Source organism: Psittacula echo (genome assembly GCF_963264785.1).
Source record: "Psittacula echo genome assembly, chromosome: 10".
NCBI lineage: Eukaryota > Metazoa > Chordata > Aves > Psittaciformes > Psittacidae > Psittacula > Psittacula echo.
This window is the reverse complement of record NC_137741.1, coordinates 17,692,164-17,709,281: the sequence shown is the minus strand read 5'-3', so window position 1 is coordinate 17,709,281 and position 17,118 is coordinate 17,692,164. Positions and strand designations below refer to the sequence as shown.

Genomic DNA, 17,118 nt, shown 5'->3' with positions numbered 1-17,118 from the left:
ACAACTGACCTATATTTACAATACTGCTATTACCTTGCTTGAATGATCTTGTGCGCCTATGTCAGACATTTACAAAAGGTTTTTTCGCCCCATTCTGATCATAAAATAGATACTGATCTCCAGATTTCTAATACTTTTTCACAACAATACCTCTCCTACGCAGGCACTTAAGTGTGACAAAAATAAGGGCCTTTTTTTTTTTTTTTACCCCAGAAAATCCATTTTTAATTAACAGGAGGATTAGATGAATGGGGGTTGATGGTTTACCATTTCAGCATAGTACTTCCTAAAACCAGAGATAAACCACGAACTTAAGTCCTCCGCCCCCATCCCGGAATTAAACAGGTAAATACACTACAATACATCTGCTACAAACTTACTGTGACAAGTAAACAAATCAATCGCCTATGGACTTAAATGACTGCAAACTAGAGAGAAGTAATGCGGTTTCTGAAAGACATTTATGACAGCCAAACAAGTTTCAGATATCAAATAATATTTTAATTTCTGAATACTTTCAATTTTCCTTGGAATATAACACACAAAGACTCGACCAAACAGTTCAGTTATTATAACTTTTACAGTATACAGAAATGTTGCACTTAAAAAAAGAAAAAAAAACCTTCAGTTTTTTTTTAAACACAAAACTGTAAACTCTAAGATACTGAATCAATCACGTTATCTATAAGTGCCAACAGTGTTATTTTGTCATGCTGATTTCAATGGTATTTTTTAAAAAGGGAAAATATCAACAATTATTATAATACAAAGGGCTTGCAAATATACAAACAGATAGAGGAGTTTAATAACAATTCATGATGAACTATGTGGAACCCAATTCAAATTACAAAAGTTCACTTTGCTTGGTTTTGTTGTTGTGGTTTTTTTTTTTCCTTTTTTTTTTTGTTTTTTTTTTTTTTTTTTTTTAAATCAAAAACCGTAATGTGTCTTGGACACAAATTCCTTCTACCTATAATAAATCCCCACAGTTCATTTTCTGACCGAAATATCAAAAAACTTAGATTGGGGGGTAGTTATATGACACGTGTGGTTCATTCGGGTCTATATAATTATAGCTCTCTCAGCTTCAAGCTAAATTTTGGGTCACCACCTTAAGTGCGCTTCCATCATGGTGTTGTTGAGGGGTTTTTTTCTCTTTTCCTTTCTTCCTATGATACTTTCATGGACTCAGTTTTAATTCTTTCAGAACATATATTTTAAGGATACACAGTTTATTTATTTATTTTTTTTTAAGAAGCCAAGGTTATATCAAAAATTATTATAGAACCACAGAATAAACTGGTTTGAAACCAGAAAAATACAAAAAAGAACAGCTATAGGTACATAGACACATAGGACAATTAATAATTTGGAAAAAAAAGACTTACTTTCTTCCGTTCTGTTAATTTTTTTCTCCAAATTTCCTTTAAATGCACTTTAAGCGAGATTTTTTTTAAAAAGTTTACCCCAGAAAAAGAAAAAAAAAAAAAAAAAAAGGAAGAAAAAAGAAAAAAAGAAAAAGCCCAACATCGCTTCCTCGCTTCTTCTTTCTCCTTTTTCTTTCTTTCTTTTTTCTTTCTCTCTTTATTTTTGAATTTTTTACAAAAAATGAGAAGTAGCAAGTTTTTTTTCGGAACGACACGGGAGTTTTTAATGCATTCTGTAAAAGTTCATTTGACAGTCTCTCCTTTTGTTTTGTTTTTTTTTTAATTCACAGTCCATTAATTTTTTTTCCTGTCTTCTCTTAGCAAACTTGTAACATCCTTTTACATCCTTTCTTAGCAGAAGGAAGTTTAAGTAACAACCAGAACCCAAATGTCATTTGCTTTCCTTTCACTCTCTTTCATCGCCCTTCTCAATTTTTTCGTTTTAATTTTTTTTTAAGATTTTTTTTTTCTTTTCTTTTTTCTCTCGAATATTTTATTGAATGGACATATAAGGCCAGTTAAAACTGCTGCCAGACAGTAACATATCCCTGATTAGGGTTTCTATGGGGGTTTTACCTACCAAACGGACGAAAAACAATTGCTCTATGACAGAAGAGGAGACAGTGCGAAGGGAGGGGAGACGTAGTAATAGCTTCCCGAATCGTGTTGGCTGGTTGGGATACTGGCTCCTAACATACTCTTCCAAAGCACACTGTGACTTCTCCTGTAAACTTTCAACATGGGCTACATCAGAGAGACCACAGGCATCTAGAAGAAAGTGTATTAAAAAAATAAAAAAAAAGAAAAAAAAAAGAAAGAAAAAAAAAAGAAAACAATCATCAGATTAAAAAGTGGTTTATTTTAGAATTTTTAAAAATTTGATCTTTTTTTAAATGGCTAGAATTAAGCATAGATCGTGCGCCATCACCTCGCCCCCCAGTTTCAGTAGGTTTTACCAAAAGGGACAATCTCTTTCTGTGCATGCGTGTGGGGTTGTATTTCTCTCTCTCTCTTCTGGAGGGTCTCCTTTAGGATTGAGCCCAGCTCCCAGAGTGGAGATTTCTCATGGCACGACAGACCTGAGGGGCTGACAAGGAGGTGTTGGCCAAGCGGAGTTTTGTGCATCTATATTTTTAGGGGGAAAAGGCTGGGGGAAGGCGGGGAAGGCTTGAGTCAAAAGGGGGGAAAGGGAGCCACTGTTTCTCCCCTCTCCTTGGAAAATAATTGGGGAGAGCCTACCCATGTGATGAGAAGGAGTAATAAGAATAGTGATAGAAATCATAATCATCATCATCATCATCAAAAACTGGCACAGCCAAAGATAATGGCGCCCCGGATCCAGCAACAGATTCTCCCCCAAAGAAGACAACGCGTTTTTCTTCAGTCTTTGAAACTGATTTAAGTGGCCCTTTAAAACTGATCTTGTCAGTTTAGCCTATTCAGAGGCAGCCATGCAAACTGTGATCTCTCTGTTCATTTGAGCTGTTTCTTTTCCCCCCTCTTTTCTTTTCTCTTTCTTTCTTCCCCCCTCTCTACTCCCCCCTCTATTTTTTTCCCCCCCTCTTCTTCTTCTTTTTAAACCTAAAGGCCCTTACAAGAAGAAAACTCCCTGATAGGGTCTGGACATTTTTTCCCCCCCCTTTTTTTTTTTTCCTGATACGCTAAAATACAATAAGTTCCCTTTAAATCAGAGACGTCTGTGCTGAAAGAGCACAGGTTGTGACCTGACCTCCCTGTGGCTTTCCTAGGCGCAGGGCTAACACATGCATATTCTGCGAGTCATTAGAACCCAGATTTCCCCCCCCTCTCTCCTCTTAAAAGAGGCTGCAGCAAACATTATATGCATCTATCTGCGTCTGCTTTACATCAGAGTGTGTTATTGGGGTGCTGCAGGAGCTGCGGGCATCACCCTATATTTATTTTATTCCTTTCTTTTCCCTTGCATGCGGCTATCTCCCCCAGAATCAAGATAACAAGAAACGTTTATCTAGTTGGGAGGCAATTTACACGCCAGGCCTCACATTTTGAAAATAGTAATAAATTAAACAGTTACGACAGGATCGGACGATTGTTTTCTCAGAAAGCTAAAAAAAAAGGGGGGGGGGGGAAGAAAAAAGGGAAAAATAAAATAAGTGATTTGGGAGAAAAGGCAGGATTGGAAATAAACTCCTCGGTGTGAGTGTGAGCTGGCCAGGGGCTTGGGGAGGGATGTGAGCGTGTGTGGGATCCTCGCTGTGCGAGGGAGAGAGGAAAATGCATTCTAGAAAACGATAGGGGAAAAAAAATGAAGTGAGCACCCCATGTCCTCCCCCTTCCCACTCGGGACCCCTGTGTCCCTATGGCTCCATGTGCCCTGCTCATTGATCACCTCAGAACTTTAGCACGAGTGTTTGGGGGGGGGGGAGAGGGGGGAAAAAAAAAAGGGGGGGAAAAAAAGGAGAAGTTTTTTATGTGTAAAGCAATAATATATAAAAGGAAGTTTAGGTCACGACCCAGAACCTGGACAAAGTCCAGAAAATGACTTTGTTCCCCAGACCCCCTTTAACACAACAAGGAACGGATTGTGAGCCCTTCTTTTCCCACATAAACTACATTTTTTTCCTGTTTCCTGATATCAGGCTTTAAAAAACTCCGATGAGTAATTATTTTACAGGTCCTGCTTCCATTCATATGTTTATCGCGTGGCCACTTTCCCAAGCTTTCCAAGGAGTTACAGAAGAAATCTATGGATTTTTAAACTTAATCCCCAAAACTTCTAGGGCTCCAGCACATCGGCTTGCCGATGCAGCCTTAAAGTTAGTAATTTGAGATAACGTATTGCACAAATTAGCGAGCAGAGGAGGGGTTTTTTTGTTCCTTAAAAAAAAAAAAAAACAACATAATAAGAATAAAAAAAAATTTAGCCTCCAGAGTTAATATCAGGATTATTACTCACCCAGGTTAAACTCTAGTGCAAGCTAATTAGATTTCACAACGCACTCAATTATTGCTTTATAACTCATGCACTATTTCTAGGCAGCAAAAGTTGACACGTATTTCCCCCCCCCCCCCCCCCCCCCTTCTCTTTGATTATCTAAGAAACACCTCGAGGTCTTTTCCTCGGGAGAGGCATGGTTGTGCCACGCCGGAATTACACTGCGGAGCAGCAGCTCCACTCGCCTCTTACTTTTCCATACTATCCCTCTCTACTTATGGTAACGATCTTTTCGCACCCGCTACTCGCTTAGGAGCCTGCAGTTCCTGCTGGGTACAAATGCAAACTTTTCCCCTTAGCTTAAATGACACAGAACTGCTCACTGCCACGTTCTGTTTAAATCAGAGACAGCTCTTTGGAAAGTTGATTAATTTTATTTTATGGGATGGCAGGGAACATATTTTAAACTCAGCTTTGTGCATTTAACTTCCTTTTTTTTCAATTCAATTTTTAATCCTGCAGGGCTTTTTTCCCCTTCCTGGCTGCCCATAAAATGCTCATCTTTCTTTCTTTTTTTTTTTTTTTTAAAAGTGTTTTCACTGATAGGACGACTTGTATTTAACAGCATCAAACAGATTTTGCTGCTGTTCAGATGCGTGTCATTAAATGCAACAACCCAGAGCTATACTGTTAAATAAAATATTCTTTTCAATGGAAAAGCGCAGTCTTTCATGGCGAATGGGTGCCTCTCCCCGAGCCCACTCTTCCCCAGCGTTACTCAACTGGGGTTGGGGTGTCTTTAGGTTGTCTATTTTGTGTGTCTGTGTGTGGCTTATTTCTTTATTTCTTAACTTATTTTCACTTTGCACTCCCGCACAGATGGGATGCTCAGATCCGAGGCCCTGAAGAGGAGACAACAGGGCACCGTATCCTAAAAGGAAAGAGCACGCTGCTTCTTGGGGAGCAGGGAGCGGTGGGGGGTGTCAGGCAATAACACTTTGGAAGAGCAAACAGTTCTCGGGGAGGGCCCGGGGGAGGAAAAAGGAAGAGCAAAGAAATGCTGCCTACCTGAGGTGAAGAGGACTATGGCCTTTAAACAGCTATATTCTGCGGAGTCGACATGCAATGCTTTCAGTTTTTCTACTTGCTCTTGGAAGATTCGTATGTGGTCCATAAAGGCGACCACTCGGTCAGCAGACATTGGCGAAGCGTGGAGGCCGGCAGCTGCCAGGAGCGGAGCTACGTGGAGGGGCATGGAGCACTGGGCAGCGTTGAGGACAAACAACTCGCTCCAGGTCAGCCTCAGGAGGGCCACCTGGTCTGTGATCTGGAGGTCTGGGAAGAAGGGGATATTCCTGGCCCACTCCACCGCGCTGAAGAGCATCCTAGCTGCCAGTTCACAAATGTTCTCGATGCCCATGATGTTGTTGGGTTGCATGCACTGACTGCCAAAGCGGGAGGTGGGGTAGGGCTCTGCTCTCAGAAGAAGGGAGATATATCCGGATAGGTAGGAATGGCAGTTGAGAGGGTCCCCATTTGTCAAGGCGAACTGACCATGAGTTGGCTGTGTGGGTGGCATTCTGCCCCTCTGGACCGCTGCAGTAAATAAAGAAGAAACTACAGCTATTAATATCTGAATTGCGACCATCGGTTCCAATACAGCCTGCTTTGTGTGCTTGTGCGTGCTCGTGTGACACCGGACCAAGTCAGTTTAAGAAAGAAACATGCTTTTTTTCAGCTAGAGTTCATCCCGTACCCCCGCTTTAAGGCTCTGCAGCTCCCGGGTCAAGTCAAAGCAACAATAAGAGCAGAGCAATGCTGTCCGCTCAGCCAGGACTGCCTGCAGCAGCCCGAGATATTCACTTCCCAAAACACACCACAAGCCGGTTCTTTCCCCCCCTTCCCAATCCCTCCACCGCCTCCCCTCCTTCAAGAGATGCAGGGTACGTCTTTGTGTGCCCGGGTATTTTTCTTCATTACACCTCAACCAGCTTATTGATTTGGGGCTAGGGGAAAAGGATGGGAAAGGAGGGAGGGGAAGAGGGGAGAAGCACTTCAGTTCAAAATCCCCGGCGCTGGTCCCACACGCGTTTCTCACCCACTGAATATATTGTTGCTGGTGTTATTATACACACCCCCCCTCATAAAAAAATATCAAAGGAGCCGACATCACCCCTTAATATCCCGGCAGATCCCCTGACGAGGCTAGGGGCATGATCCAAAGGCACCTTCCTCTGCTGCCCATGGAAAGTGGGCCTTTCATTTTGTTAATAAATTTACACGGTGACAGCGAGAGAAAAGGGAGAGAGGAAAAGGGCTCAGAGGCAGAGAGACGGCAAGAAGGGAGAATGCCTAAAAATGTGCTTGATTTATATTTGTTATCGCCACTATTACAAGGTTAGTTACTCTTGCAGAAACACAAAGAGAGGAGCCCAGCAAGTCCCAAGCCCCCTAACCCTTAACCTACATAGCAGCGTCCAGACACAGAGCACGCACTGGAAAACTGCAGGCTCACATTTCCCGTCTAATTTTATATCACAAAGACTCGACTTGCAGAGACCCGAGCACCCCACACTTACTTCTGGGCTGCTCTTTCCTTCCCCCCCGCCACCCTCCCCTTCTAACTCCCCTCCTGCTTCTCCCGGTGGAACGAGAAAATAAGAGGAAGAAAGGAAAAGTGGGACAATAACAACCAGGAAAGGCAGGCACACGGCAATATACATATATATACATACACACAAGCACGAAGATGTGCGTGTATATGTATTTTTAAAGGAAAAATCCAGCTGGGAATCCACAGTGGAGTGCTGTAGAGCCTCGGTAGGGTGAGTCCCATTGTAATAGTAATTTGAACCGCCTGTGTAAAATTGCAATCTAAGGCAGGGTGCTGGAGGATATATATATATTATATACATATACATGTGCGTGTGTGTGCATCTCTTGTGTGTGTACACACGCACAGAGACACACATACACATGCCCGGAGCAGCTAACTCGGAGCATGCAGGAGGAAACGTGAAGTAACCACACGTCAGAATCCTCATCTCGCTCCTAAGCAGCGTGAAACTAAAAATCCACTTCCAATAAACCTCCATCAGCAAAATCAAAACAAACACAAATCAATTACGAGTGCGGGAGAAAAGCATGCAAGAGCCCCTGCCCACCCTCCCCAGCATCTCTTTCTTTCATTGCGAGAAAGTTTCTGTCTGTTTATTGAGGGTGAGGGGGAGGGTGGGAGAAGGAAAGGTTCTGGTTGGGTTTGGGGAGGGAGGTTAAAAATAATAATAAATATATATATTAAAAAAAAAAAAAAAAAAAGGGAAAGAGAGAACAACAAAACCCAAAACGCAGCGAGTGAAAAAAAAAATTGCAAAACAAATGAAATCCCAATACCTTCCCGTCTCATGCCAACTTTGAGGCATTTTTTGAGGCGGCAGTACTGACACTGATTGCGGTGGTGCTGGTCAATGGGACAGTTCCTGTTGGCACGACAAGTGTAGCTGAGATTCCTCCTTACACTCCGCTTGAAGAAACTCTTGCAACCCTCGCAGGTAAACTGGCCATAATGTTTGCCACTAGACTTGTCCCCACAAACCACACACTCAATGTGCTGCTGCTGCTGCTGCTTGTCTCCTTGGCTCTGCTGGCTCGGCGGGTTGGGCTGGGCCGGCGTGCTGGGGGGGCCGCCGGGGCCCGGGGTCTGCGGGGTGTGCGGGGCCCCGGCCGGGGGTCCCTGCACCGGCGGCGCTTGCGAAGGCTGCGTTCCCTGAGCTCCGGGCACATCGTCCTGGGGGTCTCGCCACGCACCGACTACCATTGCCATATCTATGGGACACCGTTGCCAAACTTCCTGTTCCCCCTTTATTTTCAAAGTTTGTTTGCTTTGCTGTTCAGATCAGCTTTGCAGCAGTCTTTTTCTCTGCTTTTTTTTTTTTCTCTCCTCCTCCCCTTTCTCTCTCTTCCCCCCTCTCTCTTCTATTGTTTTGCCCCCTTTTTCTCTCTTTTTTTTTTTTTTTTTTTGTTGTTGTTTCCTTGGGTTTTTTTTTTCCCTCTCAGGAGGCTCAGGGAGGGGGGATCTCCCGGTACCGGCGGAGGTGCAGAAGCACTGGGCGATGGAGGTGTGTGTGCGGGGGGGCGAGTTGCGAGTCGATTGTCTGGGCTCCAGGAGAGCGAAGTAAAAGAGGGTAGTGGGGGGGTTTGGGATGGGGGGGGAGGGGGGGGAAAGGAGAGAGGGAGAGAGAGAGAGAGGAGGAAAAAAAAAAAAAAAAAGAAAATCTCTTCAAAGATCTCCCTCTCTCTCTCTTAGAGCTGATCTGCAGCAGAGTAGTTGAAGGAGGAGAGGCGGGTGTCTGGGGGCCAGGTCCAGGGAAGCTCGCAGTCAGCCATTCAGGAAAGCCATCAAAATAAGAATGAATAAAAGGTTAAAGATTACACACACAGCGGAAAAAACCACGCGCGGCTGCGGAGGAGACTTTTCTCGGCGCGGAGAGAGGCGGCCGGTCTCGCCGTAGTTTTTGGAAGTCCAGCTTGCAGCAGCAGCAACATCAACCGCGATCGCTTTGTTTTTGTGGGCTCTCTCTTTTCTTTTTTTTTTTTTCTTTTTTTTTTTTTCTCTCCTCTCCTCTTTCTCCTCCTCCTCCTCTTTCCTCCTCTCTCTCTCTCTGCTCTGTCTCTCCTCCCTCCTCCTTCGCTCGCTTTAATTCTTCCTCTCCGCCGCTCCGCCCGGGCGCTGCTCTCTTTCTCTCTGTCTCTCCCTCTTTTGGGCTCGGGGGTGGGGGGGCTGGCTGTTTGGGTTTGTTCTTCCTCCTCCTCCTCCTCCTCTCCTCGCTCTGTTTTGATTATTATTATTGTTATTATTATTAATTATGATCGTTTATTCGCTCCTCGGTTCGCCGCTCCCGCCGCGCCGTGTCCCCTCCGCCGCTCCCGCCGCCGCCGCCGCCGCTCGGGTGCTGCTGCTGCTGCTGCCGCTGCCGCCGCCGCCGCCGCGCTGCCTTATGCTGCTTCTGCCGCCTCGCAAGTGGGCTCTCGCCTCCGCGCCGCCGGTGCTCACGGCGCGGGCGGGGGGAGGGGGGCCGCGGGGCGGGGGGGAGGGAAGGAGTCAACTCGCCAGCACAGCAGCGCCCAGCCAGCCAGGATGATAAAAGAGGGGAGCGGGAGGAGGAGGAGGAGGAGGAGGAGAAGAGGAGGAGGAGGAGGGAGAGAGGGAAGGATCATAACCCAGCGCGCAGCATCGCTCCTCAGCCGGGAAGGGAGGGAGGAAGGGAGAAAAAACCACCGCGGGGAACGGGGCGGGGGGGAAATAGCGACAACCCTCTTCCCCCCCCCCCCCCCCCCCAGTTAAAAGAGCGAAGAGGGGGCTCACCCACCCCACCGGCCCCCCACTATCCCCCCCCCCAACCGGCTCGGAATGGGAGGGGCGGGGCGGGGCGGGCGGCGCGTGGGCCGTAGCGGCGAGCCGGAGCCGTAAAGAGCGCGCGCGCCCTCGCTCTCTCTCTCTCGCTCTCCCTCCCTCTCTCCCTCCCTCGCTCCCTCCCTCCCTCCTCCCTCTCTCTCCCTCCCCGCCGGCCGTTCGCCCCGCTGGCGGGAGAGTGAACTTTGACACGGCTGCTGCAACTTAGCGCGGGTTGCCATGGCGACCGCGCGCCTTATAAGGCGCAGCGCAAACCACCCCCCCCCCCGTCACACACACACACACACACACACACATTTCCCCCCCTCTCTTCCCCTTCCTTCCACCTCCCTTACCCCGACCGGCGTTTGACTGGTCAAAAGCTCGCGCCCCGCCCCTCGGCCCTCATTGGGCCGCGACGCCTCCTGCGCGGCCTAAACCATGGCCGCCGCCGCCGCCGCCGCCCGCGCGGTCCTAGAGGCAGGCGCCGCCCCGCTGCTGCCAGCACTACCACAGCCATCACGGGCGACGGGGTGTCCCCCCGCGCACCCCGCTCCCCTCGCCATGCCCTTCCCGTCTTCCCGCTGAGGCGAGAGGTTAAGGCGAGCCCGGAGAGGGGAGCGGAGCGCGGCCGCGGCTGCCGCCTCACCTGGGGCCGCCCGGCAGGGCACGGCCTCGGGGGTCGTGAGGGGGCGGCGGGTGCAAATCAGAGGTCTGACGCGAAACTGAGGTAAAACTGCACAGAACCAAGTGAAAACCGGCCCCGCCGTCGCCGCGCGGGACGGCAACAGCCGTCGTCCGGCTCCCGCCGGCGCTGCGCGGCGCAAGTACGCGCTCCCGCCCGCTGCGGTCCCACCGCGGCCGGCGTTGCCCTCGCCCCCCGCTCGGCCTCGCTCCGGACGGACCGGCGGCGGCACCTGCACTCGCCCCGGCCGCCCGCACGCAGCATGCTGCGTGTCCTCGGCCCGGCGGTGCAGAAGCTGCTGCTAGCCCAGCACGGCCCCGGCTGGGTAACGGGGCTCCGCCGCTCGCCCCGGGCTCTCCGCCGCAGCCGAGGCACCGCGGTTCCCGCAAGACACCGTCTCCCCTTGCCCTTGCTCGGAAAGACCCCGCAGCGTGTGCCACTTGTGTCTTTCCCTCGCCACCTCCACGGCATCGCTATAGCGCAGCTCATCCCGAGCCTTTCAACTTTATTTGAGGGATTTGGGTGTTCTTTTCCCCCTTTTTTCTGTTCTCTTGGGTCACACGTACCCTGACATAGTAACACAAGCTCTGTGCTCCAGCGGGAGCACCGGTAACCGGTCTCAGCGCACGGGGACTGTTGTTTATTTCCCGCCGAACAGAGCTACCGGGCAGCGGAACAGGGACAGGGGGTTCATCTCCCCGCGAAAATGGCCAAAGAACACCGGGACAGGAGAAGGGACGGAGAGATATATAAGAAAACACGTTAACGTAGCCGGATAAAAGCCCGGCCGGACTATTCCTCCCGTGCAAACACCGTACGTTCCCATCCGAGCCGGCCGCCAAGTGCGGGCGAGGGGACACAGACCTGGGCACCCTTCCGCAAAGGATTAATTGCCCCTCACCTCCTCACACGCACTTTTTCATGTTGCCACATGCACACCCCCTCCTCCTGCCGCAGAAATAATATATGTGGCTAAAGCCGCAGGTGCTGAGGTGACTGGAAAGTTGTAAAAAGGCACAGAGACTTGACAGTGTCCTGCTCGGAAACCTGGTGTACCAAGACCCCCCGAATGGAGATAGGCTGCGGCTCAATTTCAAAGACAAGGCTGCAACATTCCCACTGATCCTGACAGAACAAACCCGACCTTTCCACGAAATAGAGACCAGGAGGGACTGAAAAGACAGAAAGAGGGAAAGGAATCTTTCCCAGTTAAAATGTCTGGAAACTGCTTTATGATTGCCAAATAACCCAGAGCCGAGCAGGTCACCTTTCGGGGAGGGTGGGCGTTCAAAATACAGAATAGTCACAGATTGTTGCTGATGTTGAATTTCTTTAGGAGAAGAAATGATAATAATAAAAAACCCCGAAACCCCAGCCCAACACCAACCTTTCCTGCCTCGAACCTGACAAAGTAAGCAGGATTAATTCACCATATGAAAAAATTACATTAACACCGTCTTAACAAACGTAGAAATCAGAAGAGAAAGCGGGTTTAACAGGACGGACAATATTAATAGTTTGAACGTAGGATCGTAAAAATGAAAAGCCATTGATACACACTTAAAAGCCGCCGTATACGCTGATTGCTCAAGCATTAATGAAGAATGCCCCAGATTAACTATTTGCTCTTCGAGGGATGGAGCAATATAACTATCTATTAGCACCATTAGATGCTTTGCTATTTATTTGAAAACACCCCTGCGAGTGGGTTGAGGCAGAACGATGAATGTAAAAATGAACTGCAGCTAATTTCGCTCAATAATCCTCGAAACCTGAGCGCCTCGTAGAGCAAGGGGACATTCTCCACCGTCCTTCTCCCAGCCTAATGACAATAGGAACGCTCTGTTTTAAAAGTAAGAGCGTATTGGTTTCCCAAATAAACAAACGCATCCCTCCTGCCATTTTACTGCAGATGTAAATTTATTTTAATGAGAGGGAGTGGAAGGATTTATTTTGCTAAAATAGAGCTGGGGAGAGAGCCGGTGTAAATCTTTAGGTTTAAAAAAATAAAGAGAGAGGAAGGGGAAGCTGCTTTCCTGGCAGAAAGCTGCCTAACAGTCCTCTAATTCTTTCTAGATTAAATCGCAATATGAATACAGCATCGAACAAATACCGAGTTTCGCTCTGAACTCAGTGGAAAGCAGTTACGTCTAACAGAATTCAATGAATTCCTCTTCTCCCTCAATGTAGTATGTGTGTGTTTTTCTCTTCCACCACACTGAAGTTCCATGAATAGGGAAAGTGGCTCCTATTGTGTGCCTCTGAACTTCCAAGTCAATGCAATTTTTAACCACTGGCTTGTGGTACTTTGAAAATCACCAGGGGCTGTCAGAGTTGGGTCCTCTGAAAAATTTACAGTGCTAAATCAGAGCATATGCTGTGAGAGAGGAAAAAAAATTGCTTAAGATTGGAGCAAGTACAGTATCCGGCTGCCCCCTAGTGTAAGTCTCTTATCTGCCTAAAATTCAACTTTAAAAGAAAAGGATCTCTTAAAGGGAAACGACTTTTGGCTCACGTATGCGTACGAGAATGAAACTTCTGTACATTTTAATCTGATTAATTCCTAAGGATTTAAAATTAATTGGCTTGGGCACTCCTAGACCGGACTATAAGATTTCTGCAGCAGGGTTTCTGCGAGCGCCGCACCGAATAGGTATTTTTAAGGGATAGTGGTAAAGGAATGGGGGGGGGGGGGGGGGGGGGGAAGAGAGGGAGAATCCTGTTTTGTGATTTTTTTTTTTAAACGACGAACCGTGCCTCGCATGCTGCTGTCAGAGCAAAATACTTTTGCTGCTTAAAGTCACATCTACGCCTTTTGCGATAATCCTTTAAAAAATATCCATTAAAAAAAAATGAAGGAGAAATAATTGCTTTAAAGCCTCAGCCGAACTACCAACCACACCTTCGGATGGTGAGTATATTCCAAGCTTTTTTTTCCCATTGTACTTGCTCAGCCGGAGAAGGGACCGGAGGGGAGAGGGGGGTCTCGGCGCTATACCTTCCCCACTGACCGCTGTATTTAGTATTTTATTTCTTTCCCCCTAAATAAAAGCTGCCAGCTGCACCCGGCGACACAATTCCGTGCAGTTTAATACCTATCACTTAACTTAAGAGCCTTGTTTCCCCCCCCCCCATTCCCACCCTCCAGGGCAGGTTCCCCCCCTCCTCCCCTTCCTCCCGGAGCCGGGCAAGGGAGGCTCGGACCGGGCTCTACCTCCCGGCTGCCGCTTTGGAAATGACTTTGAGGAGCTTTTCCTTCGCCTCGGACCGGGAAAGCGATTCCGGTCGTTGGGTTTGTTCGCTTGTTTGTTTGTTTGCTGCTTTGCTTTATTTAGCTAAAGGACGTGCTAACTGATGGTGCTGCAATTCCACCCGCTTGGGTCTGCCCCCCTCCCCTCTTCCCCTCCTCAGAGCAACCCACGTAACCTTAGAAACGATCGTTTAAGACGCACGTTAGCTAACATTTGCTTTTTTGGATTTTTTGTTTTCCTTAAAAGAGAAACACAAGAATCACAACACATTGCCCGAAAAAAAAAAAAAAGTGTCAAAGAAGAAGAAAAAAAACTAGAAGTAAACATACCAAAACCATATTTGCCTTGTTCAAGGTCCCAAATCGCTTGCATCTTCCTTTTTCTACCTCTCCTTTAGTTTGGCAGGTGAAACAAACAAGCAACAAAAAAATAATCAGACCGCTGTTTGCCCCCCAGAAAGATGTGCGTTGGGTAATTAAAGAGAAGTCTCCTTCTTGGTGTTTATCTAAGCGATTGTGCAAACTGATAAAAAAAAAAAGAAAAAGAGAGAGAGAAAAAAAAAAGTAAAGTTACAGCCTTCAAGGGGGGGGGGGGGGGAGAAAGGAGGCAAGGTGAAGGGAATAGATTTCCCACAACCTAAAGGGAAGTGCTTTCGATGTATTATTAGCGATCAGTCTTGGGAGAGAGGAAAAAAACCACCACCCCACAAAAATCCTGGACACACTCTAACTTTACACAGACAAGATTTCGGGGGGGGGGGGGGGGGGGGGGCTTTGTACACAGCTGCTTAGGAATGTGCGCCTTGCCTTTAAGAAAAAATCCCCAAGCCCAAGGTAGGAGATGTCTTTGAGTGATCCTTGTCTCATTTCATTCCTTAGAAGGAAGAGCGTCTCGCTACACCTTGTTTGGAGCTGGAAAGGCGAGACTTCAAAAAAAAAAAGGGGGGGAAAAAAATATTCACAACCCACCCTTCCAACTGGGGAGGAAGAAAATAATAAGAGAGGGAAATCTCTAACTTAATGACAGTGGGGGTAGGATGGATGCGACCGATTTCAATCCCCCCCCTCTTCCCCTCACCCCCTCCTTTTCCCACCTCCCCCCTCCCGGCAGGAAAAAGAAAAAAGGGAAAAGGAGGAAGGAGGAAAAAAAAAAAAAAAAAAGAAAGAAAGAAAAAGCCAACCGCAAACAACTACAGGCTGAACTATCAACACATGCACCGGAGGGGAAAAAATATATAGTGTCCTGTGTAGGGTCGGCAGGGAACGCAAGCACACGCTAAAGCAAGTTGGGAAAGAATCCGAGCTAATCAGCAATCTCTTTCTCTCTCCCCCTCTCTCTCCTTCTCTCCCCCTCTCTCTCTCTTTCACTGCCCCTGAGATCCCAGCTCGCAAGAGGTACTCCACATTTTTTCATTACCAAAAATCCGTTGCAATAATCATTTGTTGCTAATTGAAACCCTTGGAGACATTTTTTTTCCCCACCCCCTTCACAAACATGGCAACTTTTAGACATGGGAAGCATGTTTAGTTCTATTTTATTTAAAATTATATATATATATTATGGTTAGGAGGAGGCTGAATCTTTAACCCAGGAGAAATATCAGCTCGTCAGCCCTCCTTTTCCCGGGGGGGGTTTGGGGGGGACGGGACCCCGGTACAGTGAGGGCTTGGGAAAATTTGGAATACATTATACAGCCTTTGGCAGGAGAATACTCTCCAACTAATGGATTCCTGCTCCTTTTTGTGTGTGTGTGTATCAGTGTGGGGGGTTTCTGGAAAGAGGGGTGGTGGTCGTGGTGGTGGGGAGCCGAGCTTTTATTTTAAGGAACTGTTAGGGTAAGAAGTGTGTCATACTTGACAAATGGAACAAACGCTCTTCCATTTCTTGCTTGTCCTTGCCTTAAAACAGGAATTAAGTTAACCACAGTGCTGCATGTTAATTGTATGTTTACTGGGCTAATGAAAATTACAAAAGGGTTTTGCCACCTCGATCAGCGATGATGAAAAAGTAGGAAGACGATCGTCATCGCAGCCTTCGGGGAGGGCCGGGCCAGGGGGGGGCCGGGCCCGGGCAATATTGATCAGAAGAAGGATAAATCTTGTAACTGCTCGTTAATACCATAAATATGGTCTACACAAGTTTCCACTCTTGTTAAGTCTAATCAGTACATGGAAGATGGAGACAGAGCCCACTTGAATGAATTTTTATTATTGCCAGAGGGGTGCTTGCATCTGTGGGCTCTCTCCCCTTCTTACTTTGCCCCCCCCCCCGCCCCCTTCCCCTTTCCAAGATCTCCCTTTGCAGAGGAGGATCGTGAAGGTGCAGAGAAAACACAAGAGACAAACTCAAGCTTTTCAGCCTTTCTCCCCTTTTCCAAACCCTCTTTTTGCTGTAAAGCTGAACGGGTAGTGGTGGGGAAAGCCTGAAGGGAAGACATCTCTCCCCACACCCCTATTTAGTTCTTGAGATCCGTGGATGAAAAGACGACCTAGTAATTTAGTTTGATGATAACCATTTTCATGCTTGAAAACAATCTGCCAAATTGAACCTAAATGGAAAGAGCAGTGGGAAAGGTAGTGGGAGCAGGGCATTTCGACATCCCCCCCCACCTCTCCGAAAGGGATTGTTTGGCAAAAGGAGGAGGGAAAGGCAATTAAATAGACTAAAGATGATTTAAATCCCGACCAAAAATAATTCCAGGGAGAAGTTTCCCCCCTCCGGTGTTGCCCAGCCCTGGATTTGAAAACTTTGGCCCAACTTGTGGCGATAGCTACAACTTTGCTCCGCAGGGGTCAGAGGTGAGGGCTATTTTAACCCTAAAAGCCTGCGAGTGACCAAGGTTGAGGCTGGGCTTGCAGCACTAATAGCCATAATTACCTCCTCCCCTTCCAGGGACATTCCTCGCTGCAGCAGTGTTAGAAGCCGAATTGAAGAAAATCCTGGAGTTGAACATATCTTGGGGCGTAAATAACAGCAATATGAAGGAATTTCAGAGCTTTCCCTTTTCCTTGGGGGGATTGAAGCCTCTTTTTTTCCTTTTTTTTTTTTTTTTTTTTTTCCCTTTCCTCCTTTTTCTCCCCCCCTTGCCAGCATTCCCAAGGCGCTGGGTCTTTGTCTTAGAAGGAATGGAGTGTCTGAATGGTGTGAAAGGGACAGAGAGGGTTGCTTCAAATCGATTTTACTTGTCCTCTCTGTCTTTTCGGATCAACGCCCTTCAATGGACACATAGGTGCTCTTTCAACCAAAAACTTGTGCAACATTTTCTGCCTGTATTGGTGCTAAATACAATAAATGCTGGGCAGATTTTTTTTCTTCTTCTTTCTTTCTTTCTTTCCAAAGCAGAAAGCACCCTAATTAAATTGTTTTATATGGACAGTCAAGACAGACCAATTAAGTATGCATTAGTATAAAGATATATTCGAGAGATAAGCGCTCTATAGGAGCCCTGT

At 47.2% G+C, this 17,118-nt stretch overlaps 1 protein-coding gene across 5 annotated transcripts; it reads right to left on the bottom strand.

The window, feature by feature from the left end:
- Positions 1-812: 812 nt before the first annotated feature.
- On the bottom strand, positions 813-14,288 carry NR2F2 (nuclear receptor subfamily 2 group F member 2). 5 transcript variants are annotated; one of them, XM_080626667.1, is made up of 3 exons: positions 13,999-14,288; positions 5,410-5,937; positions 813-2,195 (listed from the first exon to the last, which is right to left on the bottom strand). In XM_080626667.1, the coding sequence occupies exons 1-3, from the start codon at positions 14,039-14,041 to the stop codon at positions 1,921-1,923; spliced, it is 846 nt and encodes a 281-aa protein (XP_080482793.1). In that variant the 5' UTR covers positions 14,042-14,288; the 3' UTR covers positions 813-1,920. The 5 variants fall into 5 exon arrangements, with proteins under 5 accessions (XP_080482793.1, XP_080482794.1, XP_080482795.1 ...); XM_080626668.1 differs by lacking the exon at positions 13,999-14,288 and adding an exon at positions 7,718-9,346 and having other exon boundaries at positions 5,410-5,974; XM_080626669.1 differs by lacking the exon at positions 13,999-14,288 and adding an exon at positions 7,735-9,346 and having other exon boundaries at positions 5,410-5,964.
- Between the last annotated feature and the right edge of the window lie 2,830 nt (positions 14,289-17,118).